General features: G+C 47.0%; 1 protein-coding gene across 1 annotated transcript in view; it reads right to left on the bottom strand.

Moving 5' to 3' along the window:
* DIS3L2 (DIS3 like 3'-5' exoribonuclease 2) overlaps positions 1-26194 on the bottom strand; it is a 273001-nt gene that overhangs the window by 54045 nt on the left and 192762 nt on the right. The window contains exons 14-15 of the mRNA XM_015585355.2: positions 22189-22296; positions 9930-10163 (exon numbers count right to left, since the gene is read on the bottom strand). Of these exons, the coding sequence (XP_015440841.1) occupies positions 9930-10163; positions 22189-22296 (342 nt within the window). The remainder of the gene's footprint in view (positions 1-9929; positions 10164-22188; positions 22297-26194) is intronic.

Consider the following 26194-nt stretch of genomic DNA (forward strand, 5'->3'; position numbering starts at 1 on the left):
CTGGGGACCCCACCGTGGCACACAAATCACTTCCATCTCGTCAGGGGGGTGGGGATGGCTGCTCATCTCAGCTCACCCCAGCTCACCCCAGAGGGAATCTTTTCAAGAGGAAGGTAGGGGGGAGGGCGGATCTGGTGCCTCGCCCACCTTCCCATGCTAGCAAGCCAGCTGTCTGACAGGCCTGAGCATCCCCGTTCCCAGAGACACACACCGGGGTCTCTGTGCCTTCCCCTGGAAAGCCTCTTGCCAGGCTCCCCGAGGGCCTGGTCTGAGGACACAGAGGTGAACACAGAAGTACAGAGGGCGCCTCAGAAGCACTGCCAGCCCCCTGGGGTGCTGAAGCTTCCTGGCTCCTCACACCTGTCCGGGCAGCTCCACCTTGAGAAAGTCCTCATTACACCTTGTTCTAAACCCCATGTGCCCTGGCAAGTAATCAAACACCCAACCCTTTTATTCAAAAGGGGAGGAACCCTTTTGATTCATAATGTGCATTTAATTCTCTTACACAAACATACTTCTCTTCTAGAGCCACAGTCTCTCTCACAGATCACAACCGTCACCTCTTTTTAAAAAGACCACTATATACAGAGATGCTTAGAGACCTTGAAACACCTGGTTAAAAAGCGCTGTGCCGGCGCTGGGGGCACGAAGACGAACGAGACGCTGTCCTTACACTTAAGGGACTTGCTCTTACAGAGGGAGACAGGGAAGCAAATGAAAAACAACAAGGCAATGTGACATGTGACCAAAAGGGATGACGGGTGTAAATAAAGCCCCAAGTGGGAGGGAAGAATGGGCGGGCCAGCGCAAACCTCTCTGCAGCAGAACCGGGAGTTTCACCCTTCAGGGTCCTGGAAGCTAAGTAAGGTGTCTAGGGGTCAAGGAGGCTGGGAGCAGGGCTTGTCCCATCTGCAAGAAACCAGCCTGGGTACAAGCAAGTGAGGAGCATCTCAAAGTGGAGCAGGAGCCAAGTTTACTTTCTAAAGTTATATAAAAAGCAGACTTCGGGGTCGTGCTGAAGATCTGCGCTGGCCATTCTGACCAGAGCACTGGTCCTCTGATTGGTTTTGACCATCGGCTACTGGTCTTCACCGGCAGCCACTGCACTGGAGGGCGCCTGACAGTGAAGGTGGCGCTAGGGCCACGCGCGGAGTACCAGGTCTGGCTGGCAGAGGGCGTGCTTCTCTCCATCTCTGGCTACTTGCGGCTCCCTTTAGTGACTAACAGTTTCTTTCTATATGTTAGTTTCTCCTGGGCTGTTACAAGGCGCTGTGCAGACAGAACCTGCGCTCATCACTTTCTTTAACCCAAACCTCATCAGTAACAGACGGGATATTTTGACCTCAGTTGGCTTTGTGTGTCTATTTCTCAGGGGGTCCAGGACTCAGAGGAGGGTGCAGTGTGATGGAGCACAGCCGGCCCTCCAAATCTGTGCGTTTTGCATCCAAGGGGTCAATCAACTGTACATTCAACCCATGGCTAGGAATCCGTGGATGCGGAGGGCCAGTCGTCTGCATCATTCTATGCCATTTCATACGGGGGACTCGAGCGTCCGCGGGGGGCCTGGAACCAACTCCCTGCAGATACGGGGGCCAGCGGTGTATCTCTGAACTCTACAGGGTGGGCAGTCCGCGACTTTCGGTTCTTATTCTCCAGTTACGTGTTCGCAGTCATCACCTATGATTCAGGGCTTCTTCCCAGCCCAGCCTCCCCCCACGAATCCCACCTACTTAAGGACCTGATGGTTCGGTACTCCTTCGCCCCTGTCAACTGCCTGGCTTTTTATCTTATTGGAGCTTCTCGTAAGGACACAGAGTTCTTCTCAAATTCACTATGCCAGCTTTAGGCTAAGGCTCCTCCACAGAATTACAGTAGCATTTGTAACAACAGGAACTCAAGAAATATCTGTCCTGTGAGCGTCGGAGATCATGTCTGAGTCTGTATTTTTAACAACTTCCAGAATAATATTACCCGTATTCCTTCTAATTTTTGAAAATTATGAGTAAATGACTATGTGACATGCCTAGAGGAAGAGTGAGTACATGAAGAGTTTAGGTTATAATAACAAGCTGCTCCACAAAGTTACTCCGAAACTTAATGATATGTGTTAGATTTTATGCGTATGTTAACAAGCCACAAATAGTGATCGGCTCACATAAGTGGCTGTAATTAGTGTTACCTATATACAACTAGGTCGAGTTTTCAAGTGTCTCCTGTTCACGCCTTGGGATGTATAAGTATGGATTGTTTTCCCCATTCCATGTGAAATTAAAGTACGATGACTGAGTCAGTCTCCGGCTTTCTCGCAAAGGAAGGCTTTCAGCTCTCTGTGACTGGGGACCCGTGAGCTCTCTTGTTCTCCCTGAAGCCGGAGGCTGCAGCTTGTCCCTCTCCAGATGCCCCACTCTGCTCCAGAGGCCATCCTAGGAAACCTGGGCACTGAAGGGCTCAAAAGAGTACAGATTCTTGGCTGTGGATTTATCTATAAATGAGATGGATAAATCTAAGCGAAAATTTTGCTAATATGATTATTATGAAACTGGTAACTGGGAAAAATAAAGAAAAATGTGACAGGGTGATATTCTTTAAGCCTCACTGATTCTAGAACTATCTCCATGGCTGAAGTAATGCACTGTGTACCTTTAAACGGAAGCCTGAATTTCCAGCACAAGTCTTCCCATATTGTATATCACCACCTTACAGAGGGGCGTAGCAATTCTTACGGTGGCACAGATTACACAGGGCGACTCTGTTCTCCTTACTCTTAATTCAATTAGATCTCCTTATGATTATTCATATCGCCAACCCAAACAATGCCTGAAAGCTACTACACGCAGCAGAGAGCAACGACAAAAAGGCTAGCGAAGTCACAAAGTTCTCTGAGGGTCCAAGAACGCAGCGATCGATCGTGCTCAGCACCATTTCAACACAATGGGTTTCTTCACTCATTCTAACGAGCGGAAAGAAGGGCTTTAGTTTGGGGCCCCAGTTGACTCTCCAGGCTCCATGTTAGCAAGGGTTCAGCAAGATGCTTTCAACCACCTCTCTCGGTCACTTAAAAATTTAGGAGCCTTCGGAGCATTTTTTATAATGGCTTGTGCAAACAGGAAGAGTCTTTGGTGTTAACACATCAAACAATATGAAAGATAAAGGAATAATCCGAGACCACAGTCACTGGGACATTTCAGGAGACCTAGACATGACTTTGAGAGAGAGAAAGAGGGACTGACAGACACGAACATGCCCCATGTGGACAGGTATTTCCATCACAGGTGTCCTTATTCACAGGCTACTGGATGGAGTATAAGCTGGTATGATCTTCCCACAAGGGAATGTGACAATGTTTCGAGATTCTTAAAACACGTCTGTATCTCGGACCCTATCCAGGAATGTCCTAGGGAAATAATCAGAAATCAGGGTAAAGATCTGTGAACACAGACGGCCAAGGCACTATCATTTATAGTACCAAAACCCAGAATCTACACGTCCACAACTGGGGCATGGCTGAATGTTTAAGAGCAGATTCATATGACGGAAAATGACACAGGCATCACAATGTTTCAGCGGAATTCTGAATGACAGGCAAAAAAAACTCATTCTATAACATTAAAAAGCAGAATTGAAAAGTTATAGGTATGTTATGCTAGGCACTCCTCCCTCCTGCCACGACATGGTAAGAGGGACATTCATAAGGAATTCTAAGATGCCAAAATATTAACGGCGGTATTTCTGGGGGATGGAGTTATACAGGATTTTGATTTCTTCTTTAGACTCATGCAATTTCTAAATTTTCCAGCATTAGAACATACTTGCATTGTAAGAATATACTTCTGCTTTTATAACCTGATTTAAAGCTGCTTTTATACGGACAGAGGGACCTAAGAACTGGGGTTGGAGGGAGTGTTCCTTACCCTCCAGTCTGTTGTGCGCCACATGGCTGCTCATTCGTACACACTAAGGACCCCCTGGAGGCTGCTGGCTCCCAGCTGGTTACCTCTAGGTGAGCCCTGCCCGCTGACCTCCAGACCGCTATGCCCACATGCTTATTCCCCGTCTCTTCCTGTCTGTCTCTGGCTGGCCCCTCAAACTCAACAGACCCTACCTAAATGGAAGCCATCACCTGTCTTCTCAGCTCCCCCAGGCTGCAGTGTTTCCCAGCCAGTCCATGGTACTGCATCAGCCCAGGCGCCTAGACCGGAAACCTGATTTCCCGATTCCTTGATTTCCCTCACTACCCACCACCTCCCTCCTATATCTAATCAAGACAGTCACCTTGTCAAGGCCGCGGCCAATTTTCCTTCTTCTCTTGGATCTGTAAATTTCTCTCTCCCCACAGTCTCTGTGTCAGGCCCTTGTTGTTTCTCTCTTGGAATATAAGCAACCTTTATATTTTCTCTTTTCGTCTGCTCTCCACACTACAGCCAGTAAGCTCTTTCTAAAACTCAGTTCTGATCACATCACTTCCAGTATTTTGAATCACTGTATGGCTCCCCTAGCTGGTTCCTGCGGGCTTCAAGGCCTAGCCTCTGCCTCCTTCTCTAGCTACTGTCTCTCTTCACCCTCTACGATCCAAAATCTGGAACAATCTGCCATCTGTCACCCCTTCCACGCCTGCACCAGTTTGCCTGAAATGCCCTCCCTTGCCTTTAAAGTCTGGTGAGCCCCTCGAGTCTTTGAAAAGCCCTTGTGGCAGAACAGACATGGGGATGTAGAGTGTGGCACGGGGAAGATGGTTAATGATGTTGTAGTAAACAGCGCCTGACTGTGAAGAGGCTGCAGAGCTGGCAGAAGTGGGAAATTAGAGCCACTGCTCTTTTTGCTTCTGGCTAATTAAAGCTACCTGACTGTCACTAGGGTAAGTGAACTGGTGCTAAACTGATTTATTCCTCTACTTTTGGCTTCCAGTTAGTTGGACCTGCTAAGCATGGTACTAATCAAAGAAATAATTTACTTAATTGCATGAAACCATCCTGAGAGCTAACTTAGCACAACTGTTCTCCATTACCCAGCCCGATTCCCCAGTGCAGTGATGATGAGCTGCTAGAAGCTGACTGGGTAACAGAGCTGAATTTCATTTAAGCAGAGGTCAGCACGCTATGGACCACAGGTCAACTCTGGCCTTCCACCTGCTTCTGCACGGCTCACGAGCTAAGAATGGTTTTTACATCTTTAAATGAATGAAAAATAATCAAAGGAAGAATACTATTTTGTGACATGAAAATTATATGAAATTCGAATTTCAGTGTTCTTACAATTTTATTGGAACACAGCCACACTCATTTGCCTGTCTGTCTCTACCTGCTTTCACTCTACAACCGCAGAGCTGAGTAGTTGTGACAGACCAGAAGGCCCAGCAAACCTGAAATATTTACTATCAGGCCCTTTATAGAAAGTCTGCAGGCCCTTGACTTAAAGGCTGGCTAGGCCAAGGTCAACCATAATAGCATTCCACAGCTGCTAGAGTCCCAAGGTATTTAAAGGTTATTTCCATTAACAAGCTTATCTTTACAATCAAGTCCTCTCAAAGAAACGGCCTAAAGTTTGAGCTTCAGCACCATGCCAGGTGGGATTCATATCAGACTCATAAGAATTCAGTAAAAGCTCCTTCAGTATGAAGGGAAATAAAGAAGATAGAAATAAATTTTCTTCACTACAACTTCCTCCAAATTCAGAAAGTCAAAGACTCATTAGGAGCCATTCACATCCCCTGACAACCTGCTGGAGACCCAGAAGTGGCAGTTTCCTTCAGGAAGTAGGGCTGGACTCTTCAGAAGCCTTGGCATAGAGTGGCCTCTAAGAGCTATCACCAGACTGAGGAATGCTAAGCTGTAGAGAATGCCCCAGAAAGCTGTATGTATAGTTTCGTGAAAACAACCAATATTCCCAAGGTGTTTTTATTCTGAGGTTCTATTTAGCACCCTGCTACCCTCCCTTGTTATCCATTCTGAAGGCAATGGCTAAGAATGTCATATCATAGTCAAGCCATGTCACCTTCCTCCCTACAGGGGAGGCTGCCTGGAGGCAGGCTTTGTGTCGCAAGACAGACAGGCCGGGAGCTCCGAGCACTCCCAGGGTCTGTCAGACAGGCCTGAGTCACAGAGCAAGAACCAGGGAGGCAGTGAGGGCTTCCCACAGCGCCCCTCCCCAAAAGCTCAAGATTTGCATATGATCATAAACCATTATGATTACTTTGACTACAAACACAAAAAGAGTCCCTTTATGGGAGACTCCTTTCAAGACATCGGAGTGACATATGTTATAATAAAATAAAACAAGCATCTGTGTTAAATTCTAGAATTAACATGGCAGCAGAAAACATGAAGATGGGAAGAAACCACCTGGAAGGGATTTTATTCAACTCATCCAACCAAAATGCACAAAGAATGCGTTTGGTGCGAGCAGTTGCTTTTTGGGCAGCGAAACAAAGGAGCGTCGTTTCACTGAGCTAGCAGTTCCCTTTAGAACTAGATTTGAACTCCAGGTGAAAGAGACGTGTGGAGCAGGTGACCCGGCCCGAAGGCAATGTGTCCCACCGCATTTCACACCACAGGACACACAGAACTTGCTGGTATCTGAGAGCACACTGGGGTAGCAGGCAGGACTGCTAGCAGGTGGTCTCCAGGGCCTGGCGCCAGCCCAGGCGGCCCAGAAGGCTGAGTGAGGGTCACTACCTCCGACGACGTGGGCGAGGCAGCTCTGGCCTACGTTGCTGACCGCGGTCTCTATCACCCGGCGGTCAGGTTGCTCTGTATTTCTGCAGTTATTATGACCGCCGAACCGGTCCGTCCTGACCCAACAAACAGGCACCACACCGGTGTCCCCGCCCTCACTCACTCTGAAGGTCAGCACGGTACACTCATTTCTTGGAAAGGTGAAATTTCGGATTTAGCAGCTGTATTCTGCATCCAAGGGCATACTGTGTGACATGGACGGTGTCCCCTCATACAGAGGCCTCTCACCGAGCCTTTCTAATTGAAGCTAGTGTAAAAGGTCAGTTTTTGAAAGGACTGCCACCGAAACTGTGAACAGAGTGAACCGAGGCAAACGCAGCCTCAGAGAGCACCTCACGCAGCGGGCTATGCCAAAAGCACCGAGGAAAAGATGGGTTTTCGTGAGGGCAAATGCGGGCGGGCGGCGCGGGAGGCAGGCGCAGTGACTCCTGAACCGGCCGTTTAGCTGATTCATACAAACTCTCACCAGCGTCCCCTGCTGCGGAAGGATGACCTGCTCCCCTTCTAAAGCTGGGGGCCGCACGCTGGTTTTCTGGGAAACCAAGGAATCAACCCCAAGGATGTAAATCCATTATTTTTAAACCTTCACTAACTGAAATCTAATTAGGGCTTTTGAGGGCTTTTGTTTTTCTCACTTCGAAGGAAAAGTTTCTCTCTTAAGTCGTCATGGTGGAAATGGAGGAAAAGTGAACGAAGACTTAGCTACCTGGATTTCTTGCATGTAATAACTTATTTAACCTTTGGGGGCTTCAGCTTTCTAACTTATAAATCGAGAGGGCCAGGGAGGTATAGATATCTGAAGTTGTTTTCAGTCATACAATTCTGATTTCTAAAATGAGCTGACAGGTCAGCACCAACCTGTGATCATTCTTCTATCTTGATCACCTGGCCCTCCTCATGGGCGCTGAGATCATGAACGCTCACATCTTTGACAGTTTTTAGAGTATTTCATGCATTTAATTCAATCAAGCTATATAACAATCTGATGGGGCAAGGTCTCTCATTCGATGCACTTAAAGAGGTGGCTGGTTAGTTAGTCTAGGAGCTGGCTAAAGAGGGGAATCATAGAGGAGATACAGAGGTAACTAAACATTCGTTTTAACTTAATTTATGTAAATGTACATTCACTAACTGTTTTTTTTTCCATGTAAACATTTTAAAGAGTATGCTAATTGAATTTCTCCATACTTTTTTCTGAATAAACTGCATCATAATTCATTGTCTATAATTTATAGTTTGTTTTTTAAGAGAACTTAGACATTTGTAAGGCAATCTTAGCACAGAATTCCTCCCGAATTTTATAATTTTCCCCTACTCTTTTGTATCTGTCATACCCAAACAGCAGAATTTTTGAAGATTCATCTTCACCGAGTCTTTCTAAACAATTTAATTTCATTTCACAGACTTTACAGCTTTCTTTTTTATGCTCTTATTTGATCAGCTCACCTAACATTTAGTCACATACAACTGGCACAACTGGATTTGGGAATCGGCAGGATCGACTCGACACACACACACGGGCTGGTGGGAGCACTAGCCACATGTGCTGCCTGCCGTGGGCACCGGTCACTGAGTCCCACAGAAGGAATGGGAGCACTGGCTGAGAAGACCATGCGGCATCCAGGCAAAGAGTTTAAGAAGGCGGTGGAGAGGCCTGTCTGGGGAGGGAGGTCAGGGTTGGAGAGACAGATTTGGGCATCATCGGGTATCGGGTTAGTAGGTGAAGTCACAAGAGGGGAGGAATTCATTCAGGGAGGGAGTGGGGATAGAGGGAAAAATGCCACCCCTAAAGGAAGAGGCCTCTGCAAAGGGACCAGCACTATTGGAGATGCACGACAGGAAGCAGAGAACCGGGAGGTGGTGAGTTTCAAAGGGCCAGACTCAGAACAGAGGTCTAGGGAGCAAGAACTGAAAAGTGTCCTTGGGTGTGACAACCAGGCGGCCACTGGTGAGTGAGACCTGGTGTGCTCATAGCCCCAAGGGAGGAAGGCAAGGCTCTGCCACCTACGCCTTCAGCCTCTCTTTCGTCGGCTTTGCTGTCTCGTCCCGCAGCCACTCTGCTTCCTGTTGCCCGTCGGCATTCTGGGGCTGAGAGGCCTGCTCGCTGCCGGAGCCCAGGCAAAGACAGGAGGAGCAGGAGAGCTCCAGCGGGAACCCGGACGGTCCCACGCGCGGGAAGGACAGGTTACTCCCTGCCTCGCACTGCTGGCTTACTCCTAAGCCCAGGGCTGCAGCTGTGTGCAATGCCTGCTGGGAAGTGTTAGCGTGAGTTTAGCATAAAGGGTAGTATGAAATGAGATCTTCGTGTAGAAGACTTAAACCAAGGCCTTTGAGATCTCTCCAAGCTGAAAGGCTCCGAGAAAGAATTCTCGGTGAGGCTGCACTCTGCCAATGGTCTGATAAACAGCTCCATCAGCCAATCCTGTTGCCCAACTCATTTTTCAAACACCCAGAGTCCTCCCACAGCATATAGCAACCAGGGGAGGAGGGCGAGCACTCTGGGGTTTGGGTAAGAAGAAAAATTGCACGATATGGAACATAGACTCTCCTCTACGATGTACTACTGCCAAGTAACGAGGACAGAACTCCTGGATCTTAACAGTCACTGGCTGTTGGATATGGAAGTCTGACCAGGTTTGAGTGACAGCTGCCTCTGTCCCAGAGGGCCCCTGGCACGGCTGTGATACTCAAGAGCACCAAGACCATCCTGGGCCATCATTTTCTTCAACAGCCAATATTCTATGGGCTCATCAGTTCTCTGCTCCTTCAGATATTAATCTGGAATTGGCAAACATATAACTCTTTTTAGAAGTCAAGGGATACGAAGAAATACTTTTTTCTTTAAGCTTTGTGATCAGATACTGGTCAGCTCCTTCTAAACTTCCATGTTTCCTGTTCCCAGCTCAACTAAGAGGGATGACAGGTAGAAGCCGAGGTGAGGGTCGAACGCAGGTTAGACCAGCCGTGAGCTTTGGTCACAGAGTCACCCACATAGACACTATCCTTTTGCCCTGACTCACGTCATCAGGCCTCCCGTGCCGTGGGGCGGGTGGCTGGGAGTTAGTCCCTGCCTGCCTCAGAGAGCACTGTCTCCGTGTGACGACTGGGAAGAGACGGCGGGAGGGGCCCGAGCCTGCCATGCTGCGTCTCACACACGAGTCGCATCTGTCGGTGGCACTGAGTAAGGAAGTGACTGACCTGATCCAGACGCAGTGCACCGTCCGAAAACCGCTGTTTGCGTAACTCCTTTGCGATTCTGTGCAGACTTAGGACAGCCCGGTGGACCTCCTCACGGGTGTGCTCCGGGGACATGGGGGGCAGCTCCGTCCCCAGGATGCTCTCAGTCGGGCTTTCGATCATGCTCTGCGCATGCTCGTAGCTCAGTTTGGTGCAGGAGCAGATGACGGTCCGGCCAAACCACTCGTCCAAGATCTGCAAAGACACACAGGCCGTGAGGTTGTTGCGAGGAGAACTTTTTCCAGGTTTTTCTTACATGCAATCTTTCATCCATACACATTCTCCAGAGAGTTCCTGAGCACTGACTTTTTTTTTTTTTGCTCAGAATGGTGTTAGGTTCTGGCTGGGCACAAAGACTGACCCGGGACGTGGACGTGGCAGGCATGGAGTCTACGGAAGGCCTCCAAGCACACGGGTGGCACAGCCAAGGTCAAGCAGGAAACTCGAAGGGAAGGGCCTGTCGGAGGCTTTTTTATTAGTTTGGCTGAGTGGCCATCCGTGTCAAAAGTGGAAGAGAGAATTAGGGACAGATGCCGAAGGTGTGACAGGTGGGGAATCTGTGGGCTTCGTAATGGATCGGATGTGGGGTGAGGGGGAAGGTGGGGCCACCAACAGAAACAGAGAACGCAGGTGGGGAAGCAGGATGGAGGTCGAAAGAGAAAGCCAAGTCTAACTCGTCCTATTTGGGGCATTTATGGAGAGACCAAAGTCCAGAACAGGCTTCCCCACCTCAGCGCTGTTTGGCTGACTAATCCTTCGTAGCGGGGGCTGTCCCGTGTATTGTAAAATGTTTAGCAGTATCCTTGAACTCTACCGACTGGATGCCAGTAACACCTCTCCACGACCCCTAGGCTGACAACCAAAACTGTCTCCAGACATTGCCGAACGTTCCCTGGGAAAACTCGGCCCATGTGGCGGCCCATCGGGCTCAAAGCAGACACCACTGACTTGTATTTTATCTTTTCGAGTCATCTATACATCTATAACGAGCATTTACTACTTTTAAAACAACAGAATACACATGAAAATATTTGGGGGACTCCTGAGTCTGAGGTGCAGCGGGGAGATTTGGTTGGGGCTATGTATGGGGCCTGGGGTGATGGCTAGTGTGGGAGTAGGGAGCCGGCCTCAGCAACCAGAAGGAAGGAAGGGGGGGAAGGGAGCGGGGGGAGAGGGAGAAAGAGAGAGAGAAAAAAACAAAAAAGGGGGAGGCGAGTAAGACAAGGCTGCCTTGTCCACCACCTCCTCCACGTTGGGGAACACGAAGATGAGCTGCAGGATGAAATCAAACGAGAGAGCTCGAAGAGACGGGAGAAGAGTCTCGAGCAGGTGAGGAAAGGCAGGGGAAGGGGCTTCAGGAAAGGGGTACTCGCGAGCAGCCGCAGGCACTCACGCAGCACCCAGATGAGGCGGGCACTGTTTGTACACTTTCCACAGAGCAGCTATTCGATCACACGGCGACCCTGTGAGGTTAGTATTTATTATCCTCATTCAGCCAATGAGGAAACTAAGGCACTGACACATGAAGGGGTCTGTCAGAGAACAGCAAAGCCGGGATGAACCCAGGCAGTCCAGCCCCAGGGTCCAAGCTCTTGACCACTGGTCTATGTCGAATGCCACCTGGATGGCGAGGAGGATGAAAACAAAGCACGAGTCCGTGCATTGAGCATTTGCTTAGCGGTGATCCTGAGGAAGGCTATTTGGGGGGGAGGGCAGGGCCGGCGCAGGGCGGATGGAGTCAACCTGCAAAGATTTCGGGTGTGTGCTGCGGACAGAGGACAGAGGTGCTGCCATGGGCAGCCAGGGCTCTGCCTTCCATCGGCCTCTCACACACACCCGTGTGCTAGTCAAACAGCACACTTCTGTGCGTGTCATGTGTGAAAACGTCTGGGAAATTACGGGTTAGGAGTAGGTGGATGGCTAGCAGTGGCGGTAACGTGCGGACGATGGCCTCCAGGATGGCAGGACGGGGATGCTGTTGTTTGCGGGGTGAGGGCAAGAAGCCAGTACAAAAGACTGAAGATGCAAGAGAACCAAGGGACCCCAGGAGGTGACCCATCCATGAGAGAGGAACAAGGGCGTGGAGGGGAGGCAGGGGCGAAGGGGAGTCGAGAAAGGCGAACTTGAGAGGAAGAAGAAGCGAGAGAGCACCCACATCAGAGACTCCCAACCTATGGAGTCAAGTACAAGGCAGAGAACGAGGCGGGCTGAGTGGGGTTCCAGGGCATGAGGAAGGTGGAATGGGAAGTGTGACTCCTGAGCGAGGGAGCACGTCCGCAGTGGCATCTCGGCCTGGGCTTGCAAACACCGGCCCTTCCTCTGCACCAGCCTTTCTGTGCGCAGCCTCAGAAAGGATGGTTCCCCAAAGAGGCAGCTGAAGGGCCCACAGGTGTTCCGGGAGGGGGAGGGGAGAGAGCCCGGCGCGGAGGAGCGGTCCACATCCCAAAGCCTCTAGGGAAGACGGCTTCCACTCTGGAAGGCTAGAGAGACGCCTCCGATGCCCTCGGCTTCCCCTGGAGGAAGAGCCCATACTCTGAGAATGGCACCCATGACGCCCAGGAACGGAAGGGTGCCAGCCGCTCGCACGTTTCTTTGACATGGCGCCAAGAGCCTTATTATAGAGTCTTGAATCTGCGATAATAGACTTTAATTTTTCTTAAAATAAAAATCCTCCAACTGTACCTTCTGGATTATGCCACGAAACACTGCTCTCTAAAAATACAGACAACTCAAACATGGTGCTCGTGACCCTTCTGCTGAGGCGAGTGGGTCCTGGAGGCGGGAGAAACTGGCAGGGCAGCGTCCAGGTGTCCCCGACAGTGCCGGGGGAGTGTCACGCGCAGGTCTCCAGAAGAGCCCCTTTCAGGCCGGCCCGGGCCTGTCCTATCGCAGCCACATTTCCTGAAAACTCCCCGCTCATGGAGCTGCTCCAGCCTCTTCTAGAATGACAGGCTGCGACCTATTCGTTCTTGTGGTCACAGAGTTTTCCCCTGGAGATTTAGCTTGTTTCCTTTTCTCCATTTCATTCCAAACCAAGTCACTCCTCCCCCTTCTGTGTACCCACATTTTGCTTGACAGGCTGTCTTTAGCGTGCTTAGGAAAACTTTCGTTTCCACTCTAGTCCATTCCTCTCGTTCACAAACTTTACAAGTAGCCTCGCAGACTCCCTCAGGCATCCAGGTCACAGGATATCTGGCCTCCTGAGGCCTTTTTCCTAGAGGACACAGGAAACCACCGCGCACTTACACAGGGTAACCAGCACACACAGGCCAGGCGGCCTCGGACCATGACTGGGCATCCGTTTTCATGTAAACTGCTGGGTTAAGGAATCCTTAAAAAACCTCATGAAAGGGCCACGCCTTCTCCCTTGAAATATCTATGCACGAAACTCTGCAGTCAGTTCCAGGAGGTTCCTGGACACCCTGCCACCCGCAGCCCAGAGTATCCCGCTCTAAACAGCCTTGCTGCTCCCTCTGGACCTTCTGATGGCAGTGCTGAGCCCCGACCAGGGGCCACCTTTCATCCTGAGGACTTCTGAAAATGTATCACCTGTGACTTGGCACGTTGGAAGTCCGCCGCTCCTCACCAGACGGCTGACGACACGTGCTGGCCACTCCGTCTCGGTGCAAGCCACTCTTGCTAAGGGGCACCTTTAGCCCACTTCCTTATCTGTCAACACCCATATCAACAGCACCCGCAGACACGACCGGATGCGAGACCACGGGGCGGATGAGACGTTTCCTGCAATGCCTGCCTCCCAGAAGACCTGTACCGGCCTTCTGTCTGAACACATAAAGGCTGAAGTGAAGGTTCTGAAGATCCAGGGAGAACTTCCTGGCCCAGTGACAGTGGCCTCAGGCGGCAGAACCCATCCTGTTTTAACACGATCCGGTGATTCCGGGAATCGAGCTGACACATGGAGCAAAAAATATCTTAGGCCAGGAAAACGAGTCTGCAACCACCTTGCGGGGAGGCGGCAGGGGAGCGGGGATGCCCAGCACAGCCTTACGCAGGCGGGCAGCAGGAAAACACAAAGCCGGAGCGGGTATTCCCAGGGGCAGGGGCCTCACGGTACGGGAGGAAGCCTCGCTGGACAGAACACCTCATTAATTTCCAATTTGGAAACTATTCACATCAACGCCCCGTCCATAACCAGGGCCCGTGGCAGAAGACAAAAGGACCAAGAGTTTTTCATGGAAAAAGGAAAAAAGCCACGAGGAGCTTCATAAACAACACCCTTCGGAGAGAAGATCCCACCCTTCCTCTCTCCTGGGCTTACTCGCAGGCCTTGGGTCACCCTCTCTCTGCAGGCGGCAAGCTTCCCGCGTACACTCTAGGGCACCACCGCTGAGGACAGCAGGTTAAACACCGTGCTGACGCCTCCTGCAGGCACATGACTAGAAACAGTCCTGGTTAGAAAGGAGGAACACCCCACACCCCACGACCTGCCTTCCCTTACCAGCTGGACAGGAAATACCACCACCGTCACGGGCGGCACTTCAGAGCACCGGGCTGTTCCCTGCATGGCTACTTCTTACAATCTCTTTAACATACAGTTGAGAAAACAGGCCAGGGGTCTGTGAAGTTACACAGGCTTCTAAGTGGCAGCCAGGATCGGATCCATGTCTAAAGGCTTAAGACTCAAAGTCTAGTGAGATGGTACTTAGCAAAGTCTGACCTCATGGAAGCTGGGCTGGGCAGTCGCCACAGAGTAAAGAGCTCAGCCATACAACAAAAGCCAGCTTTTCCCAGAGCAAAGATGCTCCTGGAAATGAGAAGAGACTCTAGGCCCCAGCAGACGCTGCAGTCCATGCATTTCTAGCAAAGAAGACTGTTTAGATTTTTTTTCTGAAGGAGAGACTGGAGAATTTCTAAAAAGCAGAGACAAGACCTACTGTCTGATTTAGAAGGACCACCCTGACTGCCGTGTCGACAGAAGACGAAGCCAGGAGGAGTCAGAAAGCCCGAGCGGTCCAGGCAGGGCCCGGCAGCCGGAGCTGGGTGACGGTGCTGATCGCGGCAAGAAAGGGAGCAACCTGGAGGTCGTCAGGGGTGACGCTAAGGTGCTTTCCTGGTGGACACGGGTGGTGGGAGAAAGGCCAAGCCGGTGATGACCCCGTGGTTTCTGCCCTGCGCAGATGGCTGCAGTGAGGTTGCCACTGACGGAGGCTGGAACCGGCAGCTTCTGGAGTCCGCTGTCGCATCCTGAGGCGGACAGCACACGTCGGGGACGTTGCGGAAGAGGCTGGGGGTAGCTACTGTAATCATGAGACACTTCTTTTGTTATTCTGACTTCTGCCCTGAGATATTATGGTTTCAAGGTCGCAGGACTTGGTCATCAAGTCCGATTCATTGGTTTTGACCTTTAAAGTGTAAGGTTGGTGTTTTTATGAAAGTGATTTCAAATTCTGATGCCTCTGGGGAGCAGGGCACATGACAGGGTCTCCGTTTTGCAGGACCCTAGTGCCAAGCGAGACAGAAGTGCCAGAGGCATCCGGGAGACAACGAAGTCACTGGACTGACGTAGTCAAAGTGGCTGTTGTGGCACCAGTGTCGGATCTTACAAAGCGCAAGATTTGACTGGGTTTGTTTACCCTTACAACAACATACAGTCACAAATATCTAGATCAGAGAACAATGTTCTCACCACCAGTATGTGAGAAAGATGCCAAACACAGATCCTTCGGCGTTTACGGATCTTAAAATCTGGGCACTGGCTTAAGGAAAGCATATACGACCAAGATTGTCTAGTGGGTATTTCGAAAAGCTTGGAACAGCCTTTCTACAGCTGATTGTGCCTGCTCCAGAAAGGAGGACATCCCAGCAGGTGAAGGGAAAATACAGAACTTTCTCCACGTCGGCTCCGGGTGAGACCGGCCGCACGTCGCGGCAGTGGTGGTGCGATGCCGTGGGCCCTGCCCGGGCTCCGAAGTCCAGGAAGCCACCACTACCTACGAACCCAGCCTCAGCCTTTGGCCGCTCTCCTCACTCATTCGGGCTCCTGATGCGGGGCCGCCCGGCTCCTCACTGGCCTACTCTGGCTCCCTGACCCTCCCACCTGTCCCCTGTCCTCAGCACCCCCTATTTCATGCATCTCGACTGTAGGGGATACTCATCTGTCACTAGATCCCGGGACGAATCAACCAGGTCCACCTACGGGCAGGGTGCCTGGATGAGCACAGTAGAAGGAGTGTGGTTAATGGCCCCACAACTGTTCCTAGCCCAAACCCTCGCACTTCCTATTTGGCTTCGTTTGAGAGAGGCCTAACGTCCCCTCCTGGACCCCGCACCTACTTCGTACCTGCTCTGCAGCCCCCTCATGCCGGAAAGCTTGGTTCCTGGACACCGCCTCCAACAGAAACCCTCCAACAGAAGACCAACCGGGCTTGCAGAGTGCCTCTTTCTAGTGCTTCTTTTATGACCCTCATATTCTGGAAGCTCATTAGATCAGGCAGCTTTTTATTCCTCGGGCCTGACCCTGGCGGGTGTAATTTAGATTCAAAGTTCTTTTCTGTTGACTCAAGTTAGTTTTCTTCTATGGGCTTTTATTTTCTATTTCGTTAAACTTTTGCAAAAATAAGCATTTATAAAAATATAAAAGTAATAAGTTTTCAAAAAACATTAGAAAATACAAAAAAGTAGAAAAAATTACTCATAGTCTTACTACCCAAATACAACCACTATTGGCATGCTATTTTATTTCCTTCTGGTCTTTTTCCATTCATTTTTTCCCCATGCATGTTGCCACCCCCACCAAATATGACTGCTGGCATGCTGTCTTCACAATTCCTTCTTTGTATTTCAGACTGTGTTTGCTTTTTGACTCTTACAAAGAAATTTATTATCAGATAAGATATACAGGAGTCGTAGAAACCAAGTGTAATGTGTATAACTTGTTTTGATTCCAGTTCTGAGAAATCAATGAGAGACAATTGAGAAATGTAATTTGGACTGGATTTTGGATATGACATCAAGGCTTCACTATTATTGTTAGGTGTGCTAATGGCATTGCAGTTATATAAGAAAATGTCCAAATTGTTTAGTTACATATCAAAAATGACATGATGACTGTGGTTTGTTTTAAAGTACTTTAGCAAAGAAAAAAATGTTGATAGTAGTTGAATCTGAGAGACAGGGATGGTGGGTGTATTGTGCTATTTTCTTTACTTTCAGATACGTGTGAAATTTTTCAAAATAAAAATTAAAAAATTAAAGTATCCATGAAGTAGTTCACACAGTCAAAAAGTTTTAAAGACTTGTTATAAAAAGCAGCAGCCCTGTCCCTCTGTCTCCCTAGCCCTCCCAAAGGGCGATCGCTTGCACCTGTTTTAGCAGATCAGATTATTCTGATATTACTTCCATAATTCTATATAACCTGCTCGACTGCTACTTCTTGATTTTTCCATTTTAAGCATTATTCACAAACTTTTCACTATAGAAGAAGAGAATTCATTTTTCTTTCCACATATACTCCCTTCCCCCAATCAAACCTACATCACCACTCCAGCCCCTCATCCTCCCAATAAAGTTACATCATAAACTGTCGGAATGAATTATTATGGTTACATAAATACTGTTCCTTTTCTTTCCTACATAACTTCTGTTTTCACTGGAATTAATATAACTGGCTTTTTTGAATTTGCTTGGTTTTCCTGTATACTCTGTGCATCACTCCACCCCAAACTTTCCGCCAACTGCCTAAAACGGTGGTTCTCAAAGTGTGGACTCCTGGGGGACCCTGAGGCCCTTTCAGGGACCAACGAGGCCAAAGCTACTTTCATAACAATGCTACGGCAGCATGGGCCCTTCTCTGTGTGCTGACATTTACAGCGACGGAACGCGAGCACGGATGTGGAAAGCTGCCGCCGCCTTGGCGTGAACGAGGCAACGGCGATGACGGGCACAGCGGCCGGGGCCCCCCCTCGGCACCTCAGATCGCAGGGAAAAAAGCCAGTTCGCTTGAGGATGTTTTCGATGAAACAGTAAAAGTTACTAACGTTATTGTCTCAACCCTTGAGTACTCGTGTTTTGCACTTATGCTGCATGCTGAAGTATGATGGTTATCTGGAGGAAAAGCATTCAGATAACTGAGTCGTGAGCTGAACTGATGGCTTTTTAATTTTTTTTAACGGAACACCATTTATACTTGGAGGAACAACTGACACGTGAACTATGGTTATTTGGCATTTCATGGAAAACAACTGACATCATTTATTGCCAATGATAAAATTCGAGGTTTCACAAAAAATCAGAATTCTGGAACCTCGTATCTGACACATAATACACATGTCAGCATTTCCTAACAGTTAAAGCCTTGTCTAAGATTGGTAGTGGTGTTGACAAATGTGCCTTCCTGATATCATTAATGAGATATGTCCACATGTAGAAGAATAGCATAATAAGCCAATATTTTCTAGGTGATCTAAATTTCTAAATACATGATAAAAATTCCTGCATGGCTAAAAGATCCATTCAAAGTGTAAATAGACCAATCCTTTTTAATGTAACACAGTAAAAAGAGTCCAACTGGTACTGTATTCATCGGCAAGGGCCGCCATAACCACACACCACAGACTGGGTGGGTTAAACAACAGCCATTGATTTCCAAGGTGTCTGGAGGCTGGGAGTCCAAGGTCAAGGTGCCGGCCAATTCCGCTCCCGATGAGTGCTCTCTTCCCGGCTTGCCGATGGTCACCTTCTCACGGTGTCCTCACGTGGCAGGGAGAGAGAGCAAAGCAAGCTCTCTGGTCTCTTCTTATAAGGATACTGATCCCATCAGATCAGCGCCCCACCTTCATGGCCTCTTTTAACCTTAATTATATCCCTGAGGCCCCACCTCGGAACACAGTCATACTGGAGTTCAGGGCTTCGACATGTGAGTTCGGGGCAGGGGGAGACACGAAGCAGTCCATAGCAGATATGGTTTCAGATTCTAGACTGCAATAAACTTTTAAGAAACTACTGTCGAATTCCGGTGTTGTATGAGGATGTACGACAATGTCCACAACTATCTGAAAAAGCTATTAAAACGCTCCTTTCTTTTCTAATTACATATCTGTCTGAAGCCAGATTTTCTTCACATGCTTCAACCAAATGAACTTACCCCAACAGACTGAATATAGAAGCATCTATGAGAACCCAGTTTAACATCTTCTCTGAGACAGACGTGAGATTTACGAAAAAGAAAACGAGCTTCTCTCCTGATTTTGTTTTAGAGAATATAGTTATTTTTCATAAATTGTTATTCATGTTATCATATAACGAATCGGATTTATTATTATCTTAATTAGAATATGTAAATGTTTAAAATTGAATCAGTTTTAATTTCAAAATCCACAATAAGAAAAGCTCTTTGTGGTCCTCAATAATAGTTTAGTGTAACAGGACCTGAGGCCAAAGAGTTTTATAATGGCTGGTCTAAATCATCTCTCAAGAAATTCAACACATGGATGTTTTAACTTTTATTCTCTCAAAGACGTCTCTCCTAGAGCCTTCTGACCTGCTCCCATTTGGATCAGCTGCCTTCTATATCGTGTTGAGCTGGTACCCTAGCAACTTTCTTCGCCATCACCTAGGCCAGGTGCCAGCAAACTAAGGCCTGTGGGCCAAATCTAGCCTACCACGTATTTTTAAGGAAAGTTTTACTGGAACACAGCCATGCTTACTCATGGATGTATTGTCTTTCCTGCTACAATGGCAAACTTGAGCAGTTGTGAGTGAGACCGAATGGCCTATAAAGCTGAAAGCATTTACCATTTGGTCCTCTACAGGAAAAGTCTGCCGACTCGTGATCTAGGATTCTTTCACTTCTTTCTTGTGTGATTTGGTTTATTTGTTTCCTGAATCTCATGTCTTCCTCCTGATTTACTCCTTAATTCTGGTGAAACACACCTTCTGGTAGTTTCTTGAGAAAAGTTATATGAGAGGTACATATTTTTGAGGACTTGCATGTCTGCAAATGTCCTTTGCTGCTCTCACATTTTATTGATAGCTTAGCTGGGTACAGAATTTTAGCACAGAAATAGTCTTTCAGAAATTAGAAAGCTTTGCTTCACTGTTATCTAGCTTCTAGGGTTATGACAGAAAAGTCTTAAGTTATTTTGAGTTCTGATCTTCTGGATGCGACTTTTTTCCCCGCTCTAGGACGTCCATAGGGTCATTTCTGTGTCCTTGGTGTTCCGAAATGTTATGATGTGTCTCCACCACAGTGCTGGGTAGTGCGCCCTTTCAATCGGAAAAGTCACATCCTCCAGTAATGGGTCATTTCCTTGAATTATTTCTCTCCCTCCTGTTTTCTTGGTTTTCTGTTTCTGAATTATTTATTGAGCAAATAGTGGATATCGTGGACAGGTCTATAATTTTCTTACACTTTCTATCTCTTTCTGGGACAATTCAACCCTATTTGGCAACCCAAAGTTTGAATCTTCTTTATTTCTTCTATGATGTTTGTAATTTCTAAGAGCTCTTTTTCCTCCTCTGAATGTTTCTATTCTAAAGTGTCCAGATCTTGTGATACAGATATTTTCTTTTAAGAACAATTCCCTGAGGACATAAATAATAGTTCCTTTTCCCTCTACAGTCTGTTCTGTCCTAGTTGCTTTTTTCTGTTCGTTTGCTTTGGTTTCCTACATCATGCTAGAGGCTTCCCTCTTGGTTGTCTCTTCATATATGAAAGTGAAATACTAAAAGGTCGATTTTTAGTGAGATCCTAACAAGCTCTGCTGCGTGAATGGAGCTGATTGTAAGCTTTGCTGTACAGAGATACAGCTGGGCCGCTGGTTCGGAAACGCTGGAGGTTATTCTCTTTAAATCTTCTTCACTATTCAGATTCCTCAGAGAAGGATTTTCCCATTTCCTGACTCAGGGTTATAGGCTTGGCTACCAGGATTCTGGGCTTGGCTGGGAAGAGAAAGCTGGGACTCAACGTTTGCTATGCCAACATGCACTCAGCCTCCCCGAGGGACCACCACCACCAAGTGTGTTTGTTGTCCGCTGGTTCAGACATCCTTTATCTTGTCCGGAGAATAAATTTCTGGTCTTCTTCTAAGCTGTGGGAAGGGCAATCTTTTAAAATAAACTTTCAATCGATAGAGTTAGTCCTCTCTTCACCCACCTCTCCCCTACTTCACAGAGTTACCAGGTTTCTGAGTTTCGTTAGGGTTCTGCTGTGTAAACTGGGTTGTTTCTTGGCGTTCTTGTCTGTTGGCCCAGGATTTAACTTTCCCAGGACTGCTAAGTCAGTTACCACTCATCCATCTGCTCCCCAGCTTCCAAAATTCTGTTGCCGTTGTCTCCTCTCCCATTCTCTTTGTCTTTGTGGGTTTATGTCTTTTTTTAAAAAAATCTCTTCACTGTTGCTTTAGTGAGGTTTTGGGAGGGAATGAAAGCAAATGTGGGTATTTGATCCTTCATCTTTATTTGGAACCTCTTTATAATTAAATATCTTTTTTTTTCACTTTCATTTAATTTTAAGCATAAACGTTTCCCATGTTCTTACATGGTCTTTGTGACAGCTTTTGTAACTGCATAACGTTCCACTGAGTCAGCTCCATAGCTTACTGGATCATTGCCCTGTTTTTGAATGTTTAGAGTTGTTTCTGTTTGGGGGAGGGGACTAGTTTTTCCTAGAGTCGGCTTTCATTCATTCATCTCCTTTAGTCCCTCTATTTAGGGAATGCCTGTTGACATTCTTCTCCTCTCTGTGCTCACCCTGTGGTTTCATCACCTTGAGCCTTGATTACGGCACTGCCTCGTGCCGGGTCATCCTGCACGAAGATGCAGCACCAATCTTTCTAAATGTCATCTTTCTCATGACACTTCATCTACAATTCACTTGCGGCTCCCAGGAGTTTGCCCCAACCCCACCTACTCATACTCGCCATCCTTCCCCTGAATGTCCTCCTTCAAACAGGGCCTGCTGTCCCCGCTGAAGCTCAGGCTGCTCCTCCTGCCACTGCCAATCACATTCCTCGTCACTCACACCCAGACTCCTGCACTGTCCCGCCCCACATGACTCTGCACAATTTCTTCCTTCATCTGATAATAGACAAGAAACAAGTAACTTGTTTCTAAATCAGTCTTGCCTCTTAGATGAGCTGGCACCACCCCCGTGGTACCACTCTCATCCTCCCCCGCCACGGGACTCCAGCCCAATGCCAGGCACACAGCAGGGGCTTAACAGGGCCTTGCCGAATGGAGTGGGCACAAGTTAAGTTGGTACCTTGCCCTCCGGAGTCAGCGTCCAGATCACAGAGAAGGTCAGTTTGTCGGTCATGGGGTTGAGGCTGCATAGCTCTTCACACAGTGGCCTGGGAAGCATGGGGACCACCTGCAAACAGACAACAGGCCAATGAGCACCTTGATCCAACCCACAGGAGTTTCCCATGGCTTAGAAGCAGCCCAGAGGGCAGAGTTCTGGTGAACAGCTTGCATGTCCAGAGCAAGCAGAAGATGGAGGCAGCTCTTTTCCCTGAAGACTCAGAAAGACCACACTATCTGACACTTTTCCATGAGCCTCTAGAGTCAAATGGAAATGTAAACCGGAAAGGTAAGGAGAATTGGTAATAGAGGGAAAAATGCATGATAGTAACGAAAACAACTAATTGGACTATATACTAAGACTGAAGCTCTACACTCAAGAATGACTTCTACTCTTGGATATAACTATTCCAGTTGAACTGTACACTTAAGAACCCACAGTCTTATGTTTAAGTCTCTTTTTAATTTTTATGCGTGATATAAGTTAGGGGTCCAGTTTTATTCTTTTGTATATGTCCGTCCCATTTTCCCAGTACCATTTATTGAAGAAACTGTTCTTTCCCCATTTGGCACCCCTGTCAAAGATTAGTTGACCATATGTACAGGGGTTTATATTTGAGCTCTCTATTCTGTTCCATTTGTCTATGTGTCTGTTTTTATGCTAATACCATGCTGCTTTGATTATTATAGCTTTGTAATATATTTGGAAATCAGACATGTAATGCCTCCAGCATTGTTCTTTCTCAAGAATGCTTTGCCTATCAAGATTGCAGGGTCTTTTGTGGTTCCTGTGAATTTTAGGATAGTTTTTCTCTATTTTTGTAAAAAATTCTATTGGCATTTTAATAGGGATTACACTGAATCTGTAGATGACTTTGGGTAGCATGGACATTTTAACAGTATTAATTTTTCCAATCAAGAACAGGATATCTTTCCATTTATTTGTGCCTTTGTCAATTTCTTTCATCAATGTCTTATAGTTTTCAGTGTATAGGTCTTTCGTCTCCTTGGTTAAATTTATTCCTAAGCATTTTATTGTTTTCGATGCTGTTATTAAGTGGAACTGCTTTCTCAATTTCTACACCACTTCACATCTGTTATGATGGCTATGATCAAAAAGACAAGAGATAACAAATGTTGGCAAGCGTGTGGAGGAAAGGGAACCCTTGTACGTTATTGGTGGGAATGTAAATTGGTGCAGCCATTATGGAAAACAGTATGGAGCCTGCTCAAAAATGAAAAATAGAAGTACCATGTGGTCCAGCAATCCCGCTTCTAGGTGTATATTCGAAGGAAATGGAATCAGTATTTCGAAGAGATATGTGCATCTCCACGTTCATTACAGTGTTATTCACAATAGCCAAGACATGGAAACAACCTAAGTGTCTGTCGACGAATGAATAGATTAAAAATTGTGAGATACATACACGCACACAATGGAATATTATTCAGCCATAAAAAAGAAGGAAACCCTGCCATTTGTGACAACATGGATGAACCTGAAGGGCATTACGCTAAGTGAAATAAGCTAGACAGAGAAAAAGAAATACTGTATAGTATCACATATATGTGGAATCTTAAAAAAAAAAAAAAGCCTATTTCATAGAAACAGAGAGTAGACTGGTGGTTGCCAGGGGCCCAGGGGAGGGAAAATGGGAAGATTTAGGTCAAAGGGCACATACTTTCAGTTTTAGGATAAGTTCTGAGGATCTAAAATACAGCATGGTGACTACGGTTAATGATAGGATATTATGTACTTGAAATTTGCTGAGAGTAAATCTTAAGTGTTCTCTTACCACACACACAAAAAAGAGTTAATTACATGAGGTGATAGATATGTTAATTATCTTGATCTTGACAATCAATTCCCAATGTGTACGTACAGCAAATCATCACATTGTTCAATTTAAATATATACAATTATATTTATCAACAATTCTTCAATAAAGCTGGGGAAAATAAAAGAACCCAGGGGCTGAGTATAAACTTGTGATGAGATTTCATCAGAGTAAAACTGCTGAATCAGTGCTTTAGTAATTGAAAATAACAAAACCGACTGAATCACATGTTGGAACGTTAACAGACTACTCCAATGAAATTGCACCGAAAGCTTCATAAATCTCGGTTTCCTAGATGAACACTGTGGTCAACCAAGCACTCATCTTACAGTGTTTTAAGCCTAAATTATTTCCTCCCTTTATTGATCTTTCCATCCCATAATTAACTGATTCAATGGTATACCCTTTTTAATTTAAAAAAAAATTCTCTTCGATTTATTTTCAAATGATGACTTACAGCTATCTCAAAATGTTACCTGTTTTCTCTCAAATTCCAAAGGTGAAATGAGCTCTCCACCTGGGTCTCCCGAAGATCCTTTCATCTCTCCCTCCCACCTTTAAATCTATTCCTTCTCTCGTAGTTTTCTGGATTAATGGCATTATCATTCACCCCACCTTCCAAGCTAATAGCAGTATCGACAGCCAGACAGCCATCGAGTCAACAGGCGGAGGCTTCCCGGATGTGCGATGTTACACGCAGACAATCCTGTGCTAAGTACCTGAGAAGGAACAGACAAGAGAGGCAACAATGCACTAGCCCGGGGAAAGTCATCTAGTTCAGGTTCTACGTCAGCAAAAGCAAAACCTCCCCAGTGGTTTCTTATTCTGTGTGAAGCGTCTGTACCTGCACCATGTTTCGGCAAACAACCTTTGGTATGGAAAAGTAAATTCTAGAACTCGCAGCCCACACCAGTAACAATTAATAACTGCATGGAATTACCCGGCATTATTCTGAAGGATGCTGTATCTTTTTAACACCTGCGTAAAATCTAATGACCATCTGAAAACATCTGGTGACAGCTTTTGCACCATCTGTTCAGATGACACTAATATTTTCTTCCATTTTTTAATGAGTATTAAAATGCGATCTAGATATTTAACATTTTCTTGCATGTAGCAAGTGTTTTACAAAATAATACAGTTTGACCTGCATAAACACATTGAACAAAATGGAAGAAGTTTCAATACCATACTCTCTCAAGACTGAACTGTAATGATTTCAAATAATTTCAGCCTTGGATATGTTATGAACTGAACTGTGACCCCAACCAAATCCCCATGCTGAAGCCCTAACCTCCAATGTGACTGTATTTGGAGTACCAAATCCCCATGCTGAAGCCCTAACCTCTAATGTGACTGTATTTGGAGGTGGGGTCTTTAGGAGATAATCAAGGTTAAATGAGGTCATAAGGGTGGGGCCTTGATCAGAGAGAGAGAGAGAGAGAGAAAGAGAGAAAGAAGGAGCGGGGAGAGAGAGAGAGGAAGGGAGGGAGAGAAAGGGAGAAAGAGAGAAAGAGGGAGGGAGGGAGAGAAAGAAGGAGGAGGAAGGGGGCGGAGAGAATGAGAGAGAGAGAGAGAGAGAAACATCCCTCCCTCCCTGCCCTGCTCACACACAAAAAAGGCCATGTGAGGACACAGCTGTCTCCAAGCCAGGAAGAGTCCTCACTAGGAACCAAATTGGCTGGTACCCTCTTCATCTGAGACTTTTAGGCTACGGAACTGTGAAAGAAAAATCTGTGTTGTTTAAGCCACATGGTCATGGTATATTGCATGACGGTCCAAGGTGAGTTAGATTAAATTGAATTTGTTGGGGGTACATTCTTGGATTCTTCTCTGGGGTGCATTATCAGATAGTTGTACCAACTGTACTTTGGCAGCAGGCTGCTCACCCTGCAGCTTGTTAGTGCAGGGCTTAATGTCCTCTCTTACAGACAGCATTTGTTCTAAGCGTGCAAGGCAGCACAAAGCTGAGCATTTGAGAATGTAACATAATTCCTGACTTCACGTTTTAGTGTTTGTCGAAACAAAGTCATTGTAACAAAATGCAATGTGGTACCCTGGACTGGACCCTGGAACAGAAAGAAAACATTTGTGGAAAAGCTGCTGAAATCCAATTAAAGTATGGATTTG

The sequence above is a fragment of the Pteropus alecto genome, unplaced genomic scaffold, assembly GCF_000325575.1.
Source record: "Pteropus alecto unplaced genomic scaffold, ASM32557v1 scaffold110, whole genome shotgun sequence".
NCBI lineage: Eukaryota > Metazoa > Chordata > Mammalia > Chiroptera > Pteropodidae > Pteropus > Pteropus alecto.